Source organism: Neophocaena asiaeorientalis, unplaced genomic scaffold (genome assembly GCF_003031525.2).
Source record: "Neophocaena asiaeorientalis asiaeorientalis breed wild unplaced genomic scaffold, Neophocaena_asiaeorientalis_V1.1 scaffold187, whole genome shotgun sequence".
Lineage (NCBI taxonomy): Eukaryota > Metazoa > Chordata > Mammalia > Artiodactyla > Phocoenidae > Neophocaena > Neophocaena asiaeorientalis.
This window is the reverse complement of record NW_020173109.1, coordinates 1,506,551-1,533,238: the sequence shown is the minus strand read 5'-3', so window position 1 is coordinate 1,533,238 and position 26,688 is coordinate 1,506,551. Positions and strand designations below refer to the sequence as shown.

At 38.8% G+C, this 26,688-nt stretch overlaps 1 protein-coding gene across 1 annotated transcript in view; it reads right to left on the bottom strand.

Moving 5' to 3' along the window:
- Positions 1-26,688, bottom strand: part of CNTNAP5 (contactin associated protein family member 5) — an 852,083-nt gene that overhangs the window by 35,063 nt on the left and 790,332 nt on the right. The window contains exons 20-21 of the mRNA XM_024743412.1: positions 15,888-16,018; positions 8,181-8,268 (exon numbers count right to left, since the gene is read on the bottom strand). Coding sequence (XP_024599180.1) covers positions 8,181-8,268; positions 15,888-16,018 — 219 coding nt within the window. The remainder of the gene's footprint in view (positions 1-8,180; positions 8,269-15,887; positions 16,019-26,688) is intronic.

Below are 26,688 nucleotides of genomic sequence, written 5' to 3'. Positions count from 1 at the left end.
GCACAGAGCAGTGCATTATTAAATAATAGCTAATAAAAAACAATAATAACAATGTTATTATTATAATATTATAATATACTATAATATTAGTTTATTATAATGAAGTAATAATAATGTTATTATAAGATTAATATACTATACTATTAATAATAGCACACTATTATTAGTATTATTATTTGATTAATGCAGAAAACTAAGTTATTTACCATAGCCTAAAAGAGATATTCCAAAACCTTGAACAACATTAATATTCTCAACCCAACCTTGATAACTTTCCTTTGAAAGAGAAAGTAGTAGCAGTATCTTTAGAACAGGGACAGATTGTTTATGTGTTTGTCTGTTTGTTTGTTTGTCTGGGGGTATCTATATGGCCTAGCACATTGCCTGATCCATAGTATGCTCAATAATTTTTGTGTCATGAAAACTAATTGAAACTTTTTTTCTGTAACAGTCATGTCATTGGCTTCTGGTACACCACACAAAATATCCTTTGTTAATACAGTCAGGGGAGGACATACAAAGTCTGTTCAAAGAGTGCTTTTGCTTTTACAATAAACAAACTTGACTTTTACAGAGAAGCACAAGCATGGAGTAGGTCTGGGTTCTGATCATGTAGTAGTTCCTTGAAAATGCAAAATAAAATTGCATTTTTAATCAGAAGATAACACACAGTTCCTGTTGCATGAGGTGAAACTAAATCATCTGTTGCATTTTCCACAAGGAAAAATGCAGTTCATTATTCTTTAAAAGAAACAGTAACGAATGGCCTGTAGTCCAGTTGTGACTCAATGTTTGTTATCTTCAAGGGAGAAAGGATAAGATGGGTATTTAGGAAGTTGGAATGATTACTGAAATCTGATATTTCAGGATCCTTTAAAACACATCATTCACAGGGAGGTCAGATTAATGAGTCTGAAATATTTTATTCCTCAGGGAAGCAGTATCATTAAGAAATTTCTGGACATAATACGAGACAATTACACACAATTTTAGAATTTGAGTCAGGAAGGGGCTGTGGTTTGGAGATCTTTTTATTTACTAGAGAACTAGAGATGACCATAAACAAAGTGAAACATTATTTAAGAAACCTATGAATTCAAATAAAATAATTTTTCAGTAGTTTCTTCAGGAGCTATAAACTTGTTCCAAAGAAGATAACATGCATTTCATAAAAGAGGAACTCTCAAAGACTATGTTTTCTGTTGCAACACACTTAGACTATTGATGTACACAAGCACAATGCAGTCCCCAGATTATGTACAATTCAAAGCCTACCTCGTAGAACTGCATCCCATTCTTTCCTGGTTAAAAGGGGTAGCAGAATGTGAACGAGGAAAAACAGTGCTGTTATTGGATTATTGTTGATTTGTCCTCCTCAGAGTCCATCTCACTCTGGTAAGAAAACTTCGGCTTCCTTTTAAGAAATAACATTTCCCGGGCTTCCCTAGTGGCGCAGTGGTTGAGAGTCTGCCTGCCGATGCAGGGGACGTGGGTTCGTGCCCCGGTCCGGGAAGATCCCACATGCGGCGGAGCGGCTGGGCCCGTGGGCCATGGTCTCTGAGCCTGCGCGTCCAGAGCCTGTGCTCCGCAACGGGAGAGGCCACAACAGTGAGAGGCCCGCATACCGCAAAAAAAAAAAAAAAGAAAGAAAAGAAATAACATTTCCCTATTCTCAACACATGTGGTTAATATTGACCTGCACCCTGCACCCTGTCCAGAGCCATAGCTGGGTGCATAATCCAAGCATGGCCACTCAGTGTATTCTAATCCCTTGGTCATTGTCATTATCTGGACTTGTCACTTGACACAAATTTGTCCTTTGAGACTCAATCCAGGACTTTTTTCTGGAAATTTTAGAAATGAGAGGCTTTCTTTCCACCAGGGCTGTTGAAATGGTAGTGATCAAGCATGGGGTTGCTGATTCCACCTTTGTTACCATTGAAATTCTGCCTGAGAATAAAGCCCCATAGAGAGGTAAAGAGAGTCAAAGGTGGAGTGAGAAACAGACAGACAGACAGACAGACAAAGGCTGAATCACAGTCACATTTGAACTTCTGAACCCAGCTGTGCCTGAAGCAAAGCCTACACTTTGAAACTTCCATTTTCACCAACTCTTATATTATCTATTGTCAATTTAAACTGGTTAAAGCTTGATATACCTTTAAAACAGCCCTGATTGACAGTGACTCATACTCCCATCTTCAAGGCTCACCACAGTCCAAAACTGCTCTTTTAGAATGCATTTGAGTCCATCTTTGGAAATTACCTTTATAGCCACTTTTCCAGACTCATTAAAACAAAAACAGAAACAAAGCAAAACACAGTTCTCCTCCAGGTTCCCACAATCTTCAAACATCAAAAACTTCTAATGTGTGGAGAGTGTGCTAAATACCAAGTACTTTACATATAGTGTCTCATGGAAGGCTTACTCAGCTCTATGAATTAAATGTTATCATCTTCGTTTTACTGATGAGGAACTATAGACAGATTAGACAATTCACCATGGTCACACAATAGTAATTACAGAAGAGAAAGCCAAACATGACTTAGTTTGTCTTTCAAAAGCTGAGCTGTTTCACTCTGTAATTTTGCTTTTCAGTTTAATATCAATTGGACCAGTCTTGAAGCAGAAGGGGGGCCCAACTGTGTACAAAATTTAAAAAAAATAGAGTACGGTCTTCCCAAACGAGTACTTTCCAGTACTCACCTTTCACTTACATGCATAAATTCTGCTGTGCTGTCTAAAAATATCAGCCATAACTCTTCACCTACAAAATGTTTGAGAAATGATTTAACATGAAAACAATCAGGGTGTTTGGTCAACAAGACTCTGATGCTGCAGAAGACACAGTAGGCTTGACATTCAAAACTGAGGGATTTGGGAGAATCAAAAAACCCTGTTCTACAGACACAATCAGAACTCACTTCATCTGAAGAAGACAAAAGCATAGGCAAGCGCTCACAACTAGCCCTACAATTTCTAGATCAGCTGGGTTCTTTTGCAGGTTGAGAAGTACTTTTTCAATTTCTAATGGCTTGTTAGGGCCAAGTGAATTTTGAAACTACCTGGGCAAACAGCAATCACAGCAAAAGAATAATGTCTCTGCCAGGTGTGAGTTTCAGCCTATCAAATTGGCAAGTAGGTAGGAAATTAATAAATGCTGGCTGTATAAACGGATAATCCTGTAAGTATGCCCTGAGCGCAAATCTCATTTGAATGTCTATTTGGAATCTGTTAACTACAGTTTAAAAGCAGTACTACAATTCCTTTCCACCTAAACTTGAACATGTTTCCATATTTTAAAAAGTAACTGCTTCCTAAATCTGCAGTATGATCAGAGTCTCTTCTCAGGAAGAAAAAAAAATAACAATTATAATAATCCCTTAATTCTGTGTATATATATATATATATATATATATATATATATATATGCCATCAAATTTAATGATATATTCTGGCAGAGTAAATTAAGAGAAACCAGGATCAGAAAAAGTTAATTAAAAAATATATATATAAATAAAAACACAGCTTCTTTTAGAAGTTTCAAGCTCTCTAAATTTCTAAATCTGTGTGAATGTCCAAGTTCTTTTACCAAGGTTGAGTGAGACAGAAATTTAGAAACACACTGGTAAGTCACAATATTTGAATCGAAGGAATGTGCGTCTATGTTTTCTAAAGAATTCATTAATTTTCCAGAAACAGATGATCTTGTTCAAAAGGGTGACTTCCCTAAATATATACACTTTTTTTCTTTTTAATGTTATCTTCTCTTTAATCCATTCATGTAATAGACCAGAACCAAGAAATCTTTCTTAAAAGTCAAAGAACGTTAATAAACCAAGGAATAAACCTAACAACAGCCCATGACTTACCATAGGTAAACACCCATAATGCAATTTTAATGCCAATGATTTTATCTTCTATTTTCATGGACTAGTCTCTACATCATAGGAATTCCTAAGAAAGAGACTTTTATTCATCATGGTATGTGTGTAGGCACATACCATACAGAACCATTATTGGTACTAAATAACTACCTTCTAGAATGGTGAATTGGCTCTTCCTCTTACAGAAAGAAAATGAATAAATGTGTTCTGCTTTACAGTAGAATGCTGTTAATGGTATTGAAGAAAATTGGGACCACAGATTTACTACACTTATTCGCCCTTGGTCTATCCTATGGAAAGTGCTTGCAAATTCTTGTTTTAGAGTTCAAAATGTCCAACCTAGTACTAGACTTTTCTAAAATTGTGGAGTAGGGTTGCATTTGTCATCAATACCATGTACCCACTGCTGCACCATCCGTTCATATAACAAATAAGAGTTCTTTCCGATGCATGAGGCTTCTTTCCAAAGGGTCTGCAGGATAGATGTCCCTCTTTAATAATGGACCTGATGTTTATATCATCTTCCCTCACCTCCAGATATAGATCTTTCATAGACCAGAAGTGCTGAGGTTAATTGTGTATCCAAGTGCTCTTGTCTATTTATAGCAATTTGGATGGGAAGGAAGGTGGGGTGGCAGGAGTCTCCCACACTTAGCCCAGTGAAGACATTTTATTGGATACTCTTCCTCAACCATAATCAAATTCTTTCCTATATTTTCCAAAACAAAATGACAAGCTGGCCCTCAGTAATTTAGTACCCTGCTTTAAATTTTCATTCTTTCAATCTTATGTATTATGGGTTTAGTTCAAAAGACAGAAATGCCACAGGAATATCATACACTGTGGAAAGATTAATAGAGAGAAATTTTTAAATAAGAGGATGTTTCTAGAGCTGCCATTACACAAACTAGGTGTCATGAAAACAGCCAGAGCTTGGTGGTCTTACAGCTCTAATGATCTCCCTTCCCAAAATTCTCCTGATTTGGTTGAAGTGAGGATTCAATGGCTTAAGATGTATTTAGGTATCAGGGGACATATAATAGACCAGATACTATAAAAAGTAATTCTGCTTCATTAAAATCAATCAACACATTTTTAATGTCCTGCTAAGCTTCAGGAAACAAAGAGGAATCCTAAGTTTGGGGGAGATTTTTGGGGGAAGAAAGATGAAACCAAGACAGTGAGTCATCAACCAACATTAAGGTTGCATCAAGGAAAAGTACCTAAATCGTCTTGAAGAAGAATAGGAATCCTAGACTTGAGCTATTGCTAGGTGAAGATGTTCAACCTATGACTCTTACATTCAGATCAGTGAAAAGGGGACAAGATAAATAAAATCACCTAACAGAAAAGGGCATAAGTATAAAACCTCTCCACCTGGGATGTGGCTCTGGATTGAAAAAATCTGTAACAAAAATAATAATAAAATGACGTATTATGATATCAAGAGTAATAACATTTCTTCTGAGACTTCAACCAGAGGTTTGGTCTCATTCAGGCCTTGAGCTTAAATTTATATTCACTCTCTGTCTAGAAAAAATCCCAAAATGAGAAACTGAAATAATTTGAAATTGGTAGCACCTCCTGGCACTAGGCGGAAGCAAACACAAATCTTGCCTGGAGGAAAGTTTTCCAATTTCTGATCATCAATGTTCCTGCAAATTAATTTCAACCAAAAATGAGCTCACACACGTACTTATACACACACATAGCATAGGAGAACAAGCTATCATAGGAAAGAGTTAGAAAACAGAAAATAATAGATTTAGATCCCTATGGACTTCCAATATTGGGAATATCAGAGACAAGATGTTTAATAACTAATAATGGAATACTTAAAGACATAAAAAGATTTAAAAAGTAAGTGGGAACAAAAGATTATCTTAATTAAAAGGCATGTTTGAAAAAGGATAAAGTATTACTTAAAAAAACATAATCAATGAAAAAATGATTCATTGAATAAGTTTAATGGGATAGTAGGCATAAATGAATTTTAAGATAAAACCCAATGAATATCCCAGAATGCGAGACAGTGATATAAAGAATAAAACTTATTTATAAGACGATGGTAAGACACATGAGGATAGAGTTAAAAAGTCTAAGGTTTATCTAGTGCAGGCCGAAAGTAATTAAGTAAAGAAGAAAGAAGCATTACTGAGATGCTGAGAATTTTTGAGAGCTAGTGGATAGATACACATGAATAATACATATGAACTAGATACATAGGAACTAATGAATAAATGCAGAAAACATAAACATATCAAATAAGACAGTTGAAAAGAAATCCACAATCAGACACATGGTAATAAGACTGCCAAACACCAAATTAAAAGAAATGACCTTAAAAGTAGGTTTTGGGTGCTGGGAGTGGTGGTGGTCAGAGCACTTTCAAAGGCAGGACAGGCTGATAGACAGCTTTTCAATAGCCAGATCAGAAGAGTCCTGTGTTGCGCTGGCGAGGGTTTAACCTGGATGTCTAGCAGTGGGGAGAGCCCTGACTTGCAGAATTTCTGAGCTCCATGGAGTAAACACTCCCAGGATGGCTGAATTCAAACTACCCTTGTGACATCACAGAAAGCAGAATTGGGCAGAGATGTATGTAACAGGTCCTTATGAGCCATTGTGAGCTGGCTCCATCACACCCATGGATAAAACCTTCAGTGTCGAGTTGTACATCTAGTAAAATTATCTTCCAGGAATAAAGATGAAAGGTGAAACTCCTGTTTTCAGATAAAGGACCCCTTATACAGAACAAAATTCAAAAGAATTTACTTCGGAAACAAGGAAATCAAATCTGGTAGAAAGTAGAAGGTTCCAACAAATTAGTGACTGAATTAATAAATCAAAAAAGCAGTGCCTACATGAAATATAGTAGGAGAGGGGAATGGAATAAGAAAGAAATTTAAAATTCAATCTAGAAGTCAGTCACTGTTGATTGGCTCATTCAACTGCCATTTTAGCAACTAAAACTGACGTTTCCCAGACCTGACAGCAGACAGATTTCTGGATGCACATTACTTTCTAGAAATTAAGTACTGTTTATGAATCTGGAAGGCTATAGTGTGACAGGAGTCATTTTTCTGCCTTTTCAGCTTTTTCTACTGACCAGCAAAGTCATGGTAACCTGAAGTATTCTCTGCCACCCTTTTTAAGAAACCTTCTCTGCCTCTTGGGAGTTGACACATGCCACTGAGACCACAGTCGCATCTGGACTCTAGCCTCATCTTAGGGATGGCCTGGGAGTTAATAGCTCCCCACTCATGAGCTCAGAGCTGCCTGGGGAGTTACTCCGAAAGACTCTAACAAGAATGCCCACTGTAAGTGCGGCCACAATTTTAAAAGCAACTTATTTCCTGAGTTAAATCCATTCCTGCTTAAAATGCCTTGGGTTACTAATGTTTTCTACACTGTATTGTGACTGAGAGGATAAGAAAGAACATGCTAGAATCACAGGAAAGTTGACAGGTAGAAAATGAGGAGGCAGAAACAAACCCAATCATACAAGTAACCCCCAAATGCACAGGGGCTTACATTTGCCAATTTATAAAATAGAAGATGGCCAAACTGGATAAAAATGCAGTATTTAGCTATAGCTCTTCACAAGATCATATATAAGGCTAAACAAAGAAAAGACTGAAAGGGAAATATAGAAAATGATATACCAGGCAAATACTAACTAAAGCAAAAATGAATTAGCTATATTAATAACAAACTAGATTAAGCACAGAGACATTAAAGTTAAAAAATATTACTTCAGTGTGAAAAAAAAGTTCAATTCACTGAGAAGATATAAAAATTTCAATCTTGCCTACACCTAATAAAAGTCATCATTAGACATAAAATGAAAATTCACAGAACTTCCTGTAGGAAAAAAGAACATCCATTATTATTGTAGGAGATTCCAATCCTCTTTTGAATGTTCAATAAATTAGAAAACAGATTAAGGACTTACAGAATTAAATAATTGGGTTGTTCAAATCCTTAAATTATTTAAGTGAAATTTACATAAATTTAACTAAAAGAACGCAGTAAACGCTTTAATTAATTTGAAATTAGGTAAAAATAATTATTTTGGTGAATCACTTTGTTCATTTACCTTACTCGGGATTCTACAAAGCAGATATACATGCCACTTTGTGGTCCTGCCACACGTACCTCTCAGCCTCCCATAGCAGGACTCTTGATTCTACACCTTGGATATTATCGGCATCTTGGTGCTTCCCCTGGTGAAAATTATTTATTACTTTATTTTCACAGAGCTTGCCGGAAAGGCATGGACTAGAAAAACAAACCTGTGACTTTGCCCAAAGTGAGGGACCTGATGGCCCTGAACTCAACCTCTGTGGAGAAGTTATAACTGAGTCGGAGGTGCTGATCTATCTGCAGGAAAAGAGAAAACAAAGAGGCATCAGCAGAGGTCCGCATGTCCAGCACATGAAACACTCCCATATGAAACAGCTTTGAAAACATACGCAGGGAAGAGCCCTCTCTGGGACTTTCTCTCTGGAGAGATGAGAAATGTCTCACTAATTCTCCCACAATGCACATAAAATACCCGTTTCTTTACTCTTGGTGAAATAAAGGCTTTCACACAAGTCTCCTCCCTGGGAAATTCTATACAGCTTTTGACAGGTATTTATCTCCCCACTGAGAGTTTCTCACCAAATTCTTTGCTGCAAACAAGCAAACAAATGAAGCCTTTCAAGAATGCTCACTGTGCAGGATTAACATTAAAAGGAAAGCAGGTATTCATTCTCAATCTCTCCCCACCTTCTCCCCATTTGGTCCTTAAAACAATTACCGTCTCCTTTGCTCCAATCATTCTAACCTGACCTCATTCATGGGTGCCCTGGGGGATTTTCCTGAGTGAATATTTCAGTTTGACAAAAGGTTTGACCCTGGGAGGGGAGGCTAGCTGAACAGTTGCCACCAACATGAACAGATGATAATCCCATCTTGCAGATGAGTGAAAGCCACAAGGGGGATTCTTTGGGACTTTAGGGTCATTCTTTAGGGAACCCTCCTTTCCACAAACATTGTTAATTCCAGTTCCATCTCTTTGTTCTCTTCCCCATTTCAAGGCATCGTTTCCCATCCATCCCCAGGTTTTTTCTGTCTAGTCAAACCCTACCAGTTTCTTCCCAGCTCTACTCTGAATATTCATATAATGTTATCCCTGGGAAGAATCCTTGTAACATATCACAGTTAATCTGTAGGAAGAGGAGACTAAGACCCCGTCAGCTGCGTGCCCGTCCCCGGACTCCCCTTGGGGAGCAGCTGATCAGGATGCATACCCAGTTCTCCCAGCTGCCACCATCAGGACCCTCCTTCTGCACCCACTGCTGCTCAGTGACCCTCTTCCAGGACTCTGGGTCCTGCGGTGGTTTCTGCTGTGAAGGAAGTCAGTGGCTATGACTTGTGACATGTTATTATATGGTTTATTTCTTTTTCATTCATGAAATTATACTTTAATAATACTTGTTATTTATTGAAGACTTGGTATGTATGAGACACCATAATAAAGTATCCTTCAAAATGCATTCTTCCCTATAATACTGTAAAATAGACATTATTATCCCTGTATTTCAGATGGTGGAACTAATGTCACAGAGATCACAAACTTGGGCAAGGTCACACAGCATCACATAGCAGTGTCCCCTCAGTATGTGGCCAGCCAACCACACAATATGGAGTTTGCTTTACTTGTCCATATCCCTCTAGATGCTTGAGCAGCTTGTAGACAATCACTGTGTGCTCTTATTTCTGAATTTCTACAAAATTCATTCAACAAATGTTTGAGCATCTTCTATGTGCCAGATACTGTTCTAAGTGTTCCCAGAGTCCACCTCCTCTTGGAAGATTTCCTTGATGCCTTGGTTAGATTAATTGATCCTGTTCTCTCTTTCATGGTGCCTTTTTATTTTTTTCTACCTCTAACCTTGCATTTAAGATGCTGTATTTTAATGATCTGCTCTCTCTCCCTCTCTCTCTCTCTCTCTCTCTCTCTCTCTCTCTCTCTCTCTCTGTCTCTCTCTCTCTGTCTCCCCCTCATTCTTCCCCACTAAACTATTGGCTCTTCGAGGACATCTTATTGATATATGTTTTCTGTAGCTCCTACTACAGAAACTGGGAAAGTAACTCCAAAGATAGGTTTGTTGAGTGAATAAACAAACATCCTGTACTGATTCCCTTTCTATCTTTTGGGATATGAAGACAGCATCCATCACAACACCAGGATGCCTCTGGCTTCCCTGGTGGCCTCCACACCTTTATACATCATAGGGTTTTTCATACCCATGGTCCTCACCTGCAATCTATTTAATGCCCAGATTCAGTCCTTGCTCTGAAGGAGTTTTCTCTCTGCCTTATCTCAGAGCTCGCACCTACACTCTGGAACTGTCTCTTCCAGCAAGGGGCAGGGTGCCTCTTCTCATGTTTTGTTGCCCAGGTTGGAGAGGAGGCTAAAGTGAGTGGAAATTTCCTGCTGAGTGGAGAGCAGTAGAAGGATTCTTAGAACTGAAGGTTGAGCTGAGATTCCTCTAGCTTCTGCCTCTCATCTCCTCCCCAGGCTCCAAAGGATCAATTTCCTATGCAAGTGATTCCCTCAACACTGTCACACTTGGAAGAGCTAATTGTTCTAGTATATGAGTCATTCTTGTCCTACTGTTCTGTTTTGTGGGAACTTACCTGGTCCTTTCTACTTTAACCAGATAACAAATAAGGGGGAGAAGGAGGTGAATGACACTTAATCAAAGGGTTATTTTTTTAATAAGTATTTATAAAGGTTTGGAGATGAAGGTAGGATGATTCAAAGAAGGCTTGAGATAGTTGGGGAATGGATTCCAGCCCTGACGTGGAGTGAGGGCACTTGAGTGCACCTGAGGGCACCCTTAGTACTGACTCAGGTGCTGGGTTACCCATTTGAAAAGCTTAGCAAATGCACGGGGCAAAAGCAAAAAACGTGGGAGATTGTACCACAAATATTTATTTCTAGGACCTCAATCTTTATGATAGGGGCTAGGCAATCACTGAAGTCTTCAACAAGAAATACATTATTATGTTATATTCCCTTATGTTAATTTTATGCTTTAGGATTGCTTTTCTTTTTAACTGCTGTTGGTGAGGTGGTGAGGGAGTGAAGTACTCCAGTCCTTTAAACTTTAGTGTGCCTAATATTTGTAATCTGGCCTCGAGAAGCTTTGTTAATCTCAGAATCAAGGATGCCCAGTGGTCTTGTCAAGTCATTAAATGAGATGAGAAAAGGAGGGAAATTGAACAAATCTTTTTCTTTTTTTTTTTTTTTTTTTTTTTTTTTTTGTGAGCCCTAGATGCCAAGCTTTGTGCTTGGTCCTTTAGTTATGCTCTTTCACAGAACCTTTACCAGAACTGACTGAGCTCAGCTGCATTTGCACTCCAGCCCATCCCCACAACACTCAAACTTTTTTTACAGATAAATAGACTGAACCTCAGAAAGGTGTATAACCCGTCTAAGATCCCAGAGCATAAGTGATGGAGCTGGGATTTACACCCAAGCCTGTCCCACACTAGGGATTCCTCTCTTGATCTCAGGGTCTTCACCTCTCAAAGGAAGACATTAACTCCATGGACTGAAAATGCTGGGCCTCCTCCTTCTTTACAGCTCGTAGTTGTGCTGGCATTTTGGTAACTGGGGTTAATCTGTTTAATGACATTAATATATTTTAAGTAGGGACCCTGTAGATTACCTCCACCACCAGGGCACAGGTCGGGGCACCTGAGCCTTAGAAACCACTGGCCAAATTACAATTCTCAAATCATCACCAGGATTTCTCACTCTTGCCTGCAGCCCTGGTCCCTAAGGACTCCTTCCTAGAGTCACACAGAGCAGAGAGGAGAAGGACTAGCAACTCAAGACTATACCTTGAGGGAGGGTCTGTGTGTATCTACTGGAGGCCTCTGGCTGGCTGAGTATAGTGCTAACCATCTGCCCTCTCTTTATAACTGGTTCTGAGTAATGTCTGAGACTGAGATGGAGCAGTAGCTTACCCCTTTCTGTTTTTACTAAATAGCTTGTTCCTTTTTTTTCTTTTATTTTTTTGCTTTTTGTTGTTATTTTGGTTTTTGTTGTTGTTGCTTTTTAAATTTGGCTCTGCAAGACACACGGGATCTTAGTACCCCAACCAGGGACTGAAGCTGCGCCCTCGGCAGCGAAAGCACAGCGTCCTAACCACTGGACCGCCAGGGAAGGCTTGTTCTAAGTAGGGAAGAAGGAGAAGAGAAAGGGAAACGGGGGGGGGGGGGGGGGTAGGAGTGTCACAGAGACAAGTATGTCATGTGACTGTGTCAATTAATTGATTTAAAGTTAAGAAACAAAGAAACTCTCCATCTCCATTTTTTTCTACTACTTCTGTGCTTTGGAAATGGTATGTCTTCCACAGATATGTGCTTATCATTGGCTATTGACTGATTGGTGGGAACCCTTGAGATGGAGAAGAGAAGGGAGTACCCCACTGTTCTCTCACTGCCCTATTTGTGCCTTTTGTTTGTGGAAAGAAGACAGGAAATAGAAAGAAAAAGAGAAGGGGTCATATATGTAAATGCCTACCAGCATGCAGCCTAGATGTCCCATCAAGGCCTCAGTCAAGACATGTTCAAAAAAGATGTCATCATTTCCACCTCCTTTGTCCTCTAATCTGGCTTCAACCCAAAGACTTTTAACTCTTATTTCAAGAGTCAATACTAGAGGTGAGTCCATTAAATTATAATCATTCAGGAATTGTGATTGTGTCCTATATCTGCCAATGACTCCTGAACTTCCCCCCAATCAAAAAAATGAATATTCAGTCTTGACTTATCCCATAATCCATATCCAGACAGTCACCTAAGGCTACTGACGTTCCTTCCAGACCTTTCTCAAGTCTTCCTCTCATTGGCTACCCCCTTGCACTAGTTTAGGCCCTTATCTTCTCTTCCTGCCTGGTCTCTGTCCTATATCTCATGGCTACCAAATGTGTATTTCCATGGAGCAATCACAGTGAGCCTCTGGAAACAAAAGGCTACCCATGCTAGTTTCCCTGCCTAAAATCCAGTGGTTTCCCTTCCCCTCTCCACAGGGCTAATTTAATCTTCTCCACATAAGCCTTGTGGAGTTAATTCACCTAGGTCAAAAATATTTATTAAGGACCTGCTATATGTGAGACACTGCTTGATAAATTGGAGGTTCCATGGTAATGAAAATAAACAAGAATCCCTGTCCTCATGAAGCTTACATTCTAGAGGAGAGAGATAGGACAAGAAACTAGATAAATAGATAAGTTGTATCGGATGTTAGATAGTGCTTAAGTGGTTTAAGATTGAAGTCAAGGAGCTGGATTGCTGTATTAAATAAGGCACCCAAAGATGACATCCTTGAGTCAAATTTTGAGTGAAGTCCTGAAGGAAGTACAAGTACAGGTAAGCAATGTAGATACATGAACAATCGTGTTCTAGGCAAAGCAAACTCAAGCATATTCGAGAGCTCTGGAAATAGCAAGCAGGCCAGAGTGGCCTGTGTGGAGTTACAGAGGGGACAGGAATAGGTGAGATCAGAGAAGTCACAGCAGGAAGCGAGCAAGGGGTGTACGGTCATGGAGGTGCTCTTAAGCCACTGCAAGATCTTTGGCTTTACTCTGCATAAGAAAGGAAACCATGGAAGGGGTCTGGACACAAGAGTGTCACCATCTAATGTTTTAATAGGATCACTCGGGTTGCTGTGTTCAGAAGAGGCTGTAGGGGAACAAAAAGAGGCGCAGGGGTATGTCAGTTAAAGGCAACTCATGTGATCCAGCAATCCCATTCCCAGGCAAATATCCAGAGAAAACTCTAATTAGAAAACATACATGAACCCCAATGTTCATAACAGTACTATCTGCAATAGCCAGGACAGGGAAGCAATCAAAGTGTCCATCGACAGATGAACAGGTAAAGAAGATATGATATATACATACAATGTAATATTACCCAGCCATAAAATAGAATGAAATAATGTCATTTGCAGTAACATGGATGGACCTAGAGATTATCAAACTAAGTGAAGTAAACCAGACAGAGAAAGACAGATGTCATATGATATCACTCATGTGGAATCTAAAAAATAATACAGATGAACTTATTTATGAAACAGAAACAGACTCACAGACATAGAAAACAAACTTACGGTTACCAAAGGGGAAAGGGGGTGGGTGAGGGATAAATTGGGAGGTTGAGATTAATATAAACACACTACTATATATAAAATGATAAACAACAAGGTCCTGCTGTATAGCACAGGGAACTATACTCAATATCCTGTAATAATCCATAATGGAAAAGAATATATACAAAAGAAAAGGTCACTGCGTCAAATGCCAGTGAAAGACAAATGAGGAAAAGACCATTGGATTCGGCAAGATCCAGCCACTGTTCTCTTGAGAAGTGTGATTTTGTGGCCGCTCTGTGACAAAGCTTCATTGGGTAGGTTTAAGAAAAAGGAAGAGGAAATTTGGAGACCAAGCCTATAATCAACATTTCCAAGGAAGTGGGCAATAAACTGAAAGAGAAAATGGGGCAGTACATGGAGTCAGATAAGAGAGTGAGTTTTCCTTCCCTCCCGAAACCGTAGTTTTTTGTTCATGTTTTTGGTTTTCTTTAATGCCTGTAATACTTGCATGCTTTATGCTTTGGGAAGCCATTAAGTAGAGCTGGAAAAAGGCTGTAAAGTAAGGTGAGGAGGGTAATGCTGCAGTGATGCTGTCCACTAGGTATGAGATCTGGCCCACAAGTGATTGGTCAGGTCTTCGCTGGAGCCATTAGCTGTTTGTTTTCAGCAACCGGAGGGAAAGAGGTACACAGACACAGATGGAAGTAGGTGGAGAAATGTGCTGAGAGTGTGTGGATGTTCTCTTCTGAATGCTACATTCTTTCACAGAAAGAAGGAAATGAAGTCATCTACCAAGAGTGGAGATTGAATTGCAATTGTCGGCAGTCGAAGGAGAGAGAGGGAAAGTTTAAAATTGCCATCTAGGAGATCAGGAGGATGGATGAATTAACAAAGACTAAAGGGTGATTTCTGGGCAGATTTAAGAGCTCACCTGAGGTCATGATTCTAAAGGAGGATGGTCTGGACTCTGCCCATTTTCTATTGCGATCCACTATTGCCTGATGCTCCTCTTTGTACCAAGACCCCAGGAATTCTGTGGAGTGCCTGACACACACTCTGCTCTTTCAGACAGCTTTGCAGGGGCTCACTGGGACCCTCTGCCTCTTTCTTTCCCACCCAGCCAATTTGAAATCAACGTCAAGACTCAATTTACTCCTAACTTCCTCCAGAATATAAGTACCATTGATCTTTGGACAACATGTGTTTGAACTGTGTAGGTCCATTTATACGAGGAATTTTTTCAATAGTAAATATACAACAGTACTACAGGATCCTCCATTGGTTGAATCCACAGATGGGGAACTGTGGATACAGAGGAACTGAAGACAGTGAGGGCCACCTGTAAGTTATACTCAAGTTTTTGACTGGGTGGGGTGTTGGTGCCCCTAACGTCCCCTCCTTGTTGTTCAGGGTTACCCGTACCTGATGCCCAGATGAGGTGGGTGCCCTCATCCATGCTCCTGTATCACCTGGGCACACTCCTCCCACAGCCTTTACCCATCCCTTGTGATTTCCTCATTATGCTACAGTTCAAGGGTTATCAACACTGAACAGGCATCAGCATCACCTGCTCCCCCTCCCCACAGAAAAGTTTCTGATTAAGTAGATCTGACATGGAGCCCAAGAATTAGTATTTCTTACAAGGTCCCAAGTGATACTGATGCTGATGAGGGGGATGCCCCCTGAGGAACACTATTCTAATTCTCCAAAGGCTAGGGCTGAGTGTGGTTTTTACCTGTCCCCAGAACTTGGCTGCACAGTTGGCTCAGTGTCGAAGCTCAGAAAAATTGTATTGAGCACCAAATGCACATTTGGCTGAATGAGAAGAAGGGAAGTAAGGTACCTGAATGGTAAACACTCTGCCCTCTCGGTTAATCTTCAGGTGGTGCAGTCTTCTGTTGGCAAAGTTCTCTGTATCGATGGTGAATACATGGGTTTCTTCCTTGCTTAGCTGGTAGCAAACTTGTAAGCTTCCTTAAAAGACAAACATTAGACATTAGAATTAAAGATAGGAGCCATAAATGCAAAAATATGATCAGATTGTCTTTTAATTGATTGTGACTGTTTTCTAGGGACCCATGTCTCAATCTTTTCATTATTCACATTCTTAAAATGTATTATATATCTTGTGACTATAACATCTAGGTCCATATTAAAAATCCTGAGCATAGCTGAAATACTTTTGTGTGTGCGTGTGTGTGCATGTATGCGTGTGTATGTGTGTGTGTGTGTTATCAGAAACTAAAATACCAGTTTGGAAAATAAAACAACCACAAGTCTATTTTGTAACTGGATTATGAAAACTTTAATAAGATAAAATCTTTTCCCACGCTCTCTTCAATTCCTACCATTTCCTAGAACTCCCTTTTTTCTTAATTGCCTTCCTGGAATTTCAGAATATGTAATGTGAAATAAGATTGTAAAGTATTCTAGGCAGAATAGGAGAGAATAATTTGGGGTAATAAGGCAGTTACCCAACAGAGTCAGCCAATAGCAGAAGCTCCCTACCGCTAATCCTGGTTTCCTTCATTCCTCCTTTCCTTTTGGTTCTGATCACCATCAATTTCCATTGGGGTTGTATTTTCTCACTTAAAAACTAATCAATAAAAATAAAATAAAATAACATAAAAACAAAAAAAACTAATCATAGGTCCCTAGCAGTAGCATATTTGGTGCAGAGAGCAGCTCAGACATGAGGTAAGAGGTCTGCCAGGGGAAGGGAAAGGGCCTGCCAGGGGAAGGGATGGTGGCATGCTCTTTCTGGCTCCTTCTAAGAACTTAGGTTTTTAATATATAATTCAACCCAATAAAATAAATCAGCATGTGATAATTATGTGTCAGGCATGGTGACAAGGACCACATTCCTTGAAGTTATTTGGGACTCTCTTACCATCCCACTGTGTGGGTCATTCATGCACACATTCTGTATTTACCTATCCATTTTAGAAATCACTTCCATTTTATACATCTTTACCAACACCTGCCTAGCAACTATCCATCTTAGATGCCAGTAATCTCAACCAGGACCCTGTCAAGGTATTTATTCTATATCTTCCCCAGCATTCCAGTTTAGGTCTAAAACACCTCAACCATTTCTTCTAGAGCTCTACAGATATTGATCTCACCTTCTCAGGATGTTTGATGCAATCAGTGACTCCCTAAGTACCCTAAGAAGAGCTCCTGAAATCTCTTGTTAACTCATTGTCACACAGCTCCTAGGAGGAGAAAGTCAACCCATGGCTTTTCAACATAAGTTTGTCACAATTAAGGGCTGACTCCAGTCTTATAGGAGGCACTGGGGTGAGATGGTGACAGTCAGGGCCAGAGGTTCATTGATCACCTTGCCCTCAGCTTTGTATTCAGCTGTTTGGTCAGTGAGCAAAGAGGCACGTCTCTCTTTCTAGTGTATATTCTGGTGTCATGAGGTTACTGTCAGCTTCTTGGATGGCATTACCCAGGACCCCAAGAAGTTCATTGCCCTAAAGCCCTCTTCTATCTCCTTTTTATGATTCATCTGTCTGCTTCCATTTCCTCCCTAGAGTCTCCCACCACTACCTTTGCATCCAAAAGTATTTAACATAATGATAAACTTTGCAAGTTTATATATTGTCCAATAGACAGGGAACTGACAGAGGGAAGATGCTCTGAATCTAATAAACAACAACAACAACAAAAGGATGGTCTTAGACAGGTGTTCACTACAATTTATTCAGGGAACTATAATGTATCCCCTCCTGTGTGTTCTTCATTTCTTCTTCTTTTTTGTTTGTTAGTATATGTTGACATTGATACATTATAAAGGGCATGCATTTGCGGGTGTGTGAATATGGGCTGAAATAAGATGTTCACGGTGTGGAAATTAAAAATTGATTTGAGCCCCAGTTAAGACTTTTCCAAATATGCTTCTGGAATAAACATACGTATAATGGAATAACCTTTGGTAACCGGCAACTATGCTGTAAAAGTTTTAATGGCTCATTAATATTGGAGCACTCTAGCTGTATCTAGTCTCACTTTTTTAGGTCTCCAGGCAAAATCCATATCATCATTTTTAGAACTATGCAACAGGAATTATCAATGTCATTTAAAAAAATGTCGAAGAGAAATGTGATTCCAAAAAAAAATTGTATTTAAACACAATGATAAGGAATCTACTTTAAATCAAAGAGGATGTAGTCATATTCTGTTAAACTTCCTTACTACTCTCTGGACAAAGTTACCACCCCTTGGCTTCTATTATGCTTGAGTTCCTGCTTATGACTCCTCTTTTATCTAGAACAGTTTTTTGTTCCTTCCTCCGTTTGATTGATGAAGGAACAGAGGGGCAGGAATGAATAACTTTTCATCATTCATAGTAAGTGATGGACTCAGAAGTGAAATCTAATTAGCTCTAAAGAGCATGGTTTTCCCATGGAACACAGGGTCCCATGTGTTCATCTCAGCCAAGAACGGTCTTCCACTTCGACTTTTCCCTTTAAGCTTATTCCTACTCAAACTCCAAAAGTAAGCACCAGGTTAGCTCTTCCAGGAAGCCTTACCTGGCTTCTCCAAGGTGCCCTCTTCTGCTCCTATAGATCCTGTGCTCACTTCTAGCCTAACATGTATTGGGTTGTGCTGTCTATTTACTTGCTTATCGTCCCTTCCTTCTTTCCTTCTCTCCATCCCTCCTTCCTTCCTTCCTTTCCTCCCTCGCTCCCTCCTTCCTTCCTTCCTTCCTTCCATCCTTCCCTCTCTTCTTCCTTCCTTCCTTCTTTCCTTTCATTCTTTTCAAAACAACATAAATTTATTGTGCCAAATTCTGGAGGCTAGAAGTCTGAACTGTTATCTCAAAGGCTCTAGGCTAGGATTCTTTCTTGCTTCCTCTGAGCTTCTGGTGTATGCCTGCGTTCCTAGGCTTGTAAATGCATCACTCCAAGTGCTTCTTTTTGCTTCACATGGCTTCTCCCTGTGTCTCTCTGATAGGTCTATATTCAAAGCTACTCTAATACTCTACAAATGATAACTATATTCCTTTAGCAAACCTTTTTACTATTTATATTCTTCTTGACAATCACCTACTCATAAGAAGATGAAAATTATGGACTAGAAACTCAGAATTGGAAATTTCAACCATATATCTAGTTCAGCGTCTCAATTTGGGCCTTAGGAGAAAGATTCTCACACCTCAGTTTTTTCAAGAGCTTCACTTTGTTGTGTTTTATGTGTTCCCACTTTGCCAGTCTTCCTACACTAGTCTGTCTTCCATACTGTCATTAGTGTGAGTATTCTAACATAGACTTACTCGGCCATGTGATTCTACTGCTTAAAAAATTCCAAGGCTCCTTAATTTTACATGAAACATTCCAACTGCTTAGCCTGACATGCAAAGTCCTTTTCTTACCTTCCAACTTTATCGCATATATATTTTTCATAACTGAATCACATGTGAACTATCCCAAATAACACCCCCCAAATAATGCTCCTCCTTGCCTTTGTGTACTTTTTCTTCCTCTGGGACCAGCCCTGCCTCCTTATCTCTATGACAACCACTTCTCCTTCATTAAGACCCACCTGATGTGACCTAGGTCTCCACTTGCTCCCAAAACTGAAAGTATCTTTCCTTCCTATATTGTCACTGTGCTCACTTTTAGTAACAACCTCAGTGTATCATGCTTTGCTTGTCTTTCTCCTTGAACTTAAGCTTCTCTAGGAGGAATAGATTCTTATTCATCTTTGTGTCTATAGAGAATAACACAGGGTCTGCTATCTCAAGTCGCCAAAAGTCATTTGTTGAATAAAATGGCCACTCTGGAGAATGTTATTACCACTTCATCAACATTATAAACTAGCAATTATTCAATGTCTACTGTGTGTCAGATACTAAATTAACAAATAGTTATAATGTTATAATTCTATCTTTAAGGAGTTCATAATCTGAAGCAGGCAAAAGCAAGGTCATACTTGTCTGCTTATATGCCTATCATGTATTAGATTATTTATTTATTTTAACATCTTTATTGGAGTATAATTGCTTTACTATGGTGTGTTAGTTTCTGCTGTATGACAAAGTTAATCAGCTATACATATACATTAGGTTTTTAATCTGGTACTAAAGATAATTTTTATCAGATTCACAGATTAGAAAGTAGAATTTCAGTGGAGTAAAATGCTCTAAAAGTAAAACATAATAATAAAAATAATAGTAATGATATTCATAATGAAATGGGATTCAAACCCAGGAGTATAGAACTTTAAAGTGTATGTTCCTCCCACTAGATCACGTTGCCTCTGAAGACATGTCTGGCCAAATAGATGGATGAGTTGATGAATAGAGAAGTGGATGGTTGAGCAAAGGGAAAGGTGAGTGATTTGATAGACAATATAGATACATGTTTTGTGAATTCAAAAGAGTGAAGACAATGAGCACTTATAGGGTTGAGGTAATGAGAAACAGTGTTTCAGAGAAAGAAGTTTATTGAAGAAGGTAGAACTGAATTAGGCAAAAAAAAAGTACTATGCTTATGTAGCTGTAGAGATATAAGCAGAGCCATGTGTCTGAATTTTACCATGCTTGAAGTGTAGACCCATAGGCCAGTAGGGCTGATGAGAATCTTGACACATATTCACCCAACCAACCTCCTCATTTTGAAAGATGGAAAAACTAAAACCCTATAACTTGGAAGAGAGTGGTAATAAAGAGAGAAGCCATATGGAGAAGGCTTGTATTAGAACGACAAAGAATTTGGACTTATTCTTGTAAAGAGGGACCCCATAAAGGGCTCTAAGCACATTGTTGCACCACCAGGGAAGCCCTACAAAGTGATATTTAAAGAAAATTAGCCTGGGTACCCAGTGTTCATGTCAGATCTAAAAGGGAAGACAAATATACCAGCTCCCACAAACATCAATGGAAAAACCCATGAGGTGTTGGAGTACCACTATGGAAGAAGAGTCCATTCTTATATTTCTGTTAATAGAGCATGTCAGTTTCTTGCTTTATCATTTGACTTTGAAAGAAGGAGCTCTTTTACATGTTGATCCCCATCCAATCCTCATCAGTTAACATCAATTACAGACTTATGCAGCTTCCTATGCATCCTTTAGTGTCTGCTAATCAGATCATCCTTACCAACTAGCTCCTCTTCTATCTTCACTGTCTGATCCATCCTCTGGTTGCTTAGGCCAAAACTCTAGGAGTCATTCTTACTTTGTTCATTTCCTCTACCAGATATACATACTACACTTCCAAGTCATCAGCAGCTCTCTTGTCTCTACAAAGTAAATCCTGCATCTCTACACCTCTTTCCAGCTCAGCCACCACACCGTCATCCATCCATCACCATCTCTCACCTGGACTATTGTAACACATCTGAACTGACTTCCCAGATTCTAGTCTTAACTCTCTTTTCCCTCACACCCCTCCATTCTATACACAGAAGTCAAAATAAGCTTTTTTAAGGGTGAATCTGATGTCGTTAATTAAAATGTTTTAATGACACCCCAATGCACTTCGAATAAAATCCTAATTCTTTCTCTAAGGTCCTACATGACCTTATTTCATTCTACACTTGCCCTCATTCACTAAACTCCAGCTACTGTTGACCTGCTTTGTGTTCCCCTAACATGCCGAGTCCACGCCTGCCCTAGAGTCTTTACAGCTGCTTTTCTCTCCACGTGGAATGTTCCTCTTACAGATATTTGCCAGAAATCCCCTCCTTATTCATGGGCCAAATGTGACCCATGTAGTGATGCCTCATGTGTCCATGTACCCCACCTCAATACCTCCTCCTAAAAATGTTTTCCAGACTGTCAGTCATGATTGATTAGTACATCATGGAATCAGTATCAGAATTCAGTATCTGTTATTACTAACTGCAGCCTCTGTAATTCCAATTATAAGCATTTCACTCTCTGACTGCAATCTTCTCCTTTTGGGTTCCCTTCATCTAATCCCTTACAAGATATTAAGTATAATTCCCTGTGCTATAAGTAGGTCCTTGTTGCTTATCTATTTTATATAAAGTAGTGTATATTAATCCCAAACTCCTAATTTATCCCTCCTCCCCTTCCCCTTTGGTAACCATAAAGTTGTTTTCTCTGTGAGTCTATATTTGTTTCATAGATTTCATTTATATAAGTTTTTTAGTTCCACATATAAGTGACATCATATGATATTTGTCTTTCTCCATCTGACTTACTTCACTTAGTATGATAATATCTAGGTCCATCCACGTTGCTGCAAATGGCATTATTTCATTCTTTTTATGGCTAATAGTCCACTGTATATGTGTATCATATATTCTTTATCCATTAATTTGTCAATGGACATTTAGGTTGCTTCCATGTCTTGACTATTGGAAACAGTATTGCAATGAACATTGGGATGCATGTATCTTTTCGAATTATACTTTTCTCTGGATATATGCTCAGGGGTGGAATTGCTTGATTATGTGGTAACAAAAAAAATGGGCAGAAGATCTAAATAGACATTTCTCCAAATAAGAATACAGACAGCCAACAGGAACATGGAAAAATGTTCAACAATGCTAATAATTAGAGGAATGCAAATCAAAACTACAAAGAGGTATCACATCACACCGGTCAGAATGGTCATCATTAAAAAGTCTACAAATAGCAAATGCTGGAGATGGTATAGAGAGAAGGGAACCCTCTTACACAGTTGGTGGGAATGTAAATTGGGGCAGCCACTATGGAGAAAAGTATGGAGGTTCCTTAATAAAACTAAAAATAGAGCTACCATATATCCCACAATCCTTAGTATAAGGATTAATCTCACCAAATACTCCGTGTTCCTCAACCCCTGCATGTTCTTTCTTCTCTCATTACCCAACTCAAATTGCTGGTGCATCACCATGACCCTCTTCTTGTATAAACTCTCAATTCCTTTGGCCCACTCATACTTTATTGAATGAAGATATTTGCTTGGCAATACCACAGCTGCTAAAATCCAACCTTTACTGTACCTCTGTAAGGTTTAGCTGGCACAAAAAAATATAAACCCTGCAAATTGCTTATAAGCCACTTTAAATTATTCATGATCAACTTCAAGTGGGGTTTTCTTGTGTCCTCTCAACCTCATTGTATTTCCTAAGTCAATTCACTGACTTAAATAAGTACTTAATGGCTTTTCTTCTTTCCTCAGATCTCCAACTTATCTTCTCCTTCCCCCATCTCAGCTAATGACCTTGACTCCTGCTTCCCTAAGAAAACTGAAGCAATCAGAGCAAAACTCCCAGAAACTTCTGCCACCATATTTACTATCATATCAATTTCTGAGCCTGTATGGTTTGCCTTTCTTTCTATTGACTTATATGAACTGTTCATGACTATCTAATGTCATCATAGGCACTACTTATTCTTCTCACATGTTTGAAGACATCACTCAAGCAATACTCCCTTTCTTCACAATTTTTCTTCCTCTCTATGTCATCACTCCCATTAGCATTTTTTTTCCAGTTTCAATGGAATAAAAGGCAACTTCTTCAACTTTCTTAACGTTAGCCATGGCCATATTTCTCTGCTCTCTTCTGGCTTATGATGCAACTCCTGAGGTATCATGTTATACTTCCTGAATCCTATTGCTCTTTTCCATTTGCTTTTAAACTCTTTCCAGTAAGATTTTACCCCAGGGTCTCCATCAAAACTTCTATTGCCAAATCATCAATGCCTTTCATGTTGCTAAATCCAATTTTCCATTCATGAACTCCAATTTATTCTCACCAGCCTTGTACCCAATCACTCTCTTCTCTTTTATAAAACTTTTCAATTGCCTTTGAGAACATTACTCTCTACTAATTGTCTTCCCACTTCATTGGCCCCTCCTTTTCCCTCACTTCTGAGTCCACTATTTCTCCTTGTCCTCCTAATGTTGTAGTCTCAGGGCTCATCCTTTGGACTTCTCTATCAACACTCACTGCCTTGACAATCTCATTCAGTGTTATGCCTCCACATACCATCTTTGTGGTTTCTTAGGGTTACTGTAGCACATTGCTCTGGATGCTAGAAGTTTGAAATCAAAGTCTCAGCAGGTCCATATTTCTGCCAAATGCTCTAGGGGAAAATCTTTCCTTGTCTCCTCCTAGTTTCTGGTAGCTCTTGGCAATTCTTGGTGTTCCTTGGCTTGCAGCTGCATCATTCCAATCTCTGCCTCTACTGTCATGTTACATGGCCTTCATCCCTCTGTGTGTCTCTATGTGTCCCTGAGTCTCTGTATCCTTATCTCCCTCTTCTTATAAGGACACCAGTGATTGGACTCAGGGTACACTCTAATCCAGCATGACTTCATCTTAACTAGTTATATCTGTTAAGACTCTATTTCCAAATAAGTTCACATTCTGAGGTTCTGGGTAGACATCAGTTTTGGGGGGATGCAGCTGAACCCAGTATACTATCTAAATGAAGACCAATATCCAAATTTATATCTCCAGCCTGGTCTTCTGCCCTCAACTCCAGACTCCTGTATTTAATTATCTCTCTTCTTGGTTGGCTAATAGGCACCTCAAACTTAATATGCCCAGGACTGAACTCATGACCTCTTCCAAATCCATTCTTTCTATGACTCTTCCCAACTTAAGCACCAACAATCCTATACATACAGGTGCTCAGCCAAACAATCTTGGATTCCTCTCTGGTGCCTTTTTCTCATACCTTATTTCCAATAGAGCATGACATAGTTTGGTCCCCCACCCTTCAAAATATATCCTGAGTCTCACCACTTCTTTGACTCCCACCAATTCCACTATTACCAATCAACTCAATCAGTCAACCAACATTTCTAACCCAGACTGTTTCAATAGCCTCCTAACTACTTTTCTTCTATTTTAACCCCTTGTAGTATATTCTCCCCAGAGCATATCAATCAATCTTGTTAATGCATAAAGAAGACCAACCACTCCTCTGCTCAAAGTTCTCCAGTGGGTCTCCATCTTTCCCAGTGTAGAAAGCAACATCTTTGGTTTTCTTTATTGAAATATAGTTAATTTACAATGTTGCATTAATTTCAGGTATACAGCAAAGTGATTCATATACATATTAAATTTAATTCTTTTTAAGATTCTCTTCCACTATATATTACAAGGTATTGGACATTGAATGTAGTTCCCTGTGCTACACAGTAGGTCTTTGTTGTTTATCAATTTTATATAGAGTAGTGTATGTATGCTAATCCCTATCTCACAATTTATCCCTCTCTGACCTTTCCATTTTTTTTAGTAACCATAAGTTTGTTTTCTATGTCTGTGAGTCTATTTCTGTTTTAATAAGAAAAAGAGTAAATAAGTTCATTTGTATCTTTTTTTGTACATATAAGTGATATTATATGGTGTTTGTATTTCTCTGTCTGACTTACTTCATTTAGTATGATAATCTCTAGGTCCATCCATGTTGCTGCAAATGACATTGTTTCATTCTTTTTGTGGCTGAGTAATATTCCATTGTATATATGTACCACATCTTCTTTATCCATTCATCTGTCAATGGACACTTAGGTTGCTTCCATGCCTTGGCTATTGTAAACAGTGCTGCTATGAACATTGGGGTGCATGCATCTTTTCAAAATTAGAATTTTTGTCTTTTCCAGATATATGCCCAGGTAGAAGGCAGTATCTTTGTTGCGATTATAAGGTCCTAAGGTCTTCATTACCTCTCTCTCCTCACCATCTACTACATTCCCCCTCATCTCTTGGTCCCAGCCACAATGCTTTCCTTACCGGTTCCCAGAGAACAAGCACATCTCTGTTTCAGACTTTGCATTTCCTGTTCTCTGTCTGGAATGATCTTCTCTGGGTACTCACAAGGCTCCTCCACCTCATCCCTGACTCCTTCATGTCTTTGCTCAAATATCACTGGTTTCAAGAGTTCTTCTCTGATGGCCATGTTAAAAACTGCAAGATCCCCACCTCACTCATACTATCTCTGATTCCTTTACCCTCCCCCTTTTTTTTTCCAAATAGAGCTTATCATCTTGTAACATTTTGCTTCTTGTTACATTTATGACTTACTGCCTATCTCCCTCCATTAGAATGTATAAGGGCAGAGATTTAATAAAATAGAAGAATCTAGAACAGAAAACATAAGTATGAGCCACCATATGTAGGGAAAATATTGTTTCAGACCTACAAACCCATGCTGAGTCACTATGTAAAAACATTTCTTACTGTATATTTTGGCCAGACATTGTCAAAAGGGCCTGGCCTTTCAAATAGCTATCTCTATAGTATTTATCACTAATCTACTCATTTATTAATTTGCACATTTTTCAATTTGTTCAGTGATTTTCATCCCCCATTTAAATTGAAAGCTCCATGGTAACAGAACTTTACCTGTATTTCTCCCTGGGAGATTCTCAGTGTCAAGAAAAATGCTTAGCATATAATTGGGTGGAAGGGGTTCAATAAATATTTATTGAATTTTTTAATAGAATGAATGAATGAATAGGTATTTTCAGTGATATATGAAATATATTCCCTTTATCTCATCCATGCTTAAACATATATAATGCAAGCAATTATTTAAGGGTTGATAACAATAATTTTAATAATTATCATTGTTATAGCTATAAATGTTAGCTATTATTACTGTTATAATCAGTATTATTAAAATATCATTTATTGCCCATTTTGTTCTAAGAATTGTCTTAAATGCTT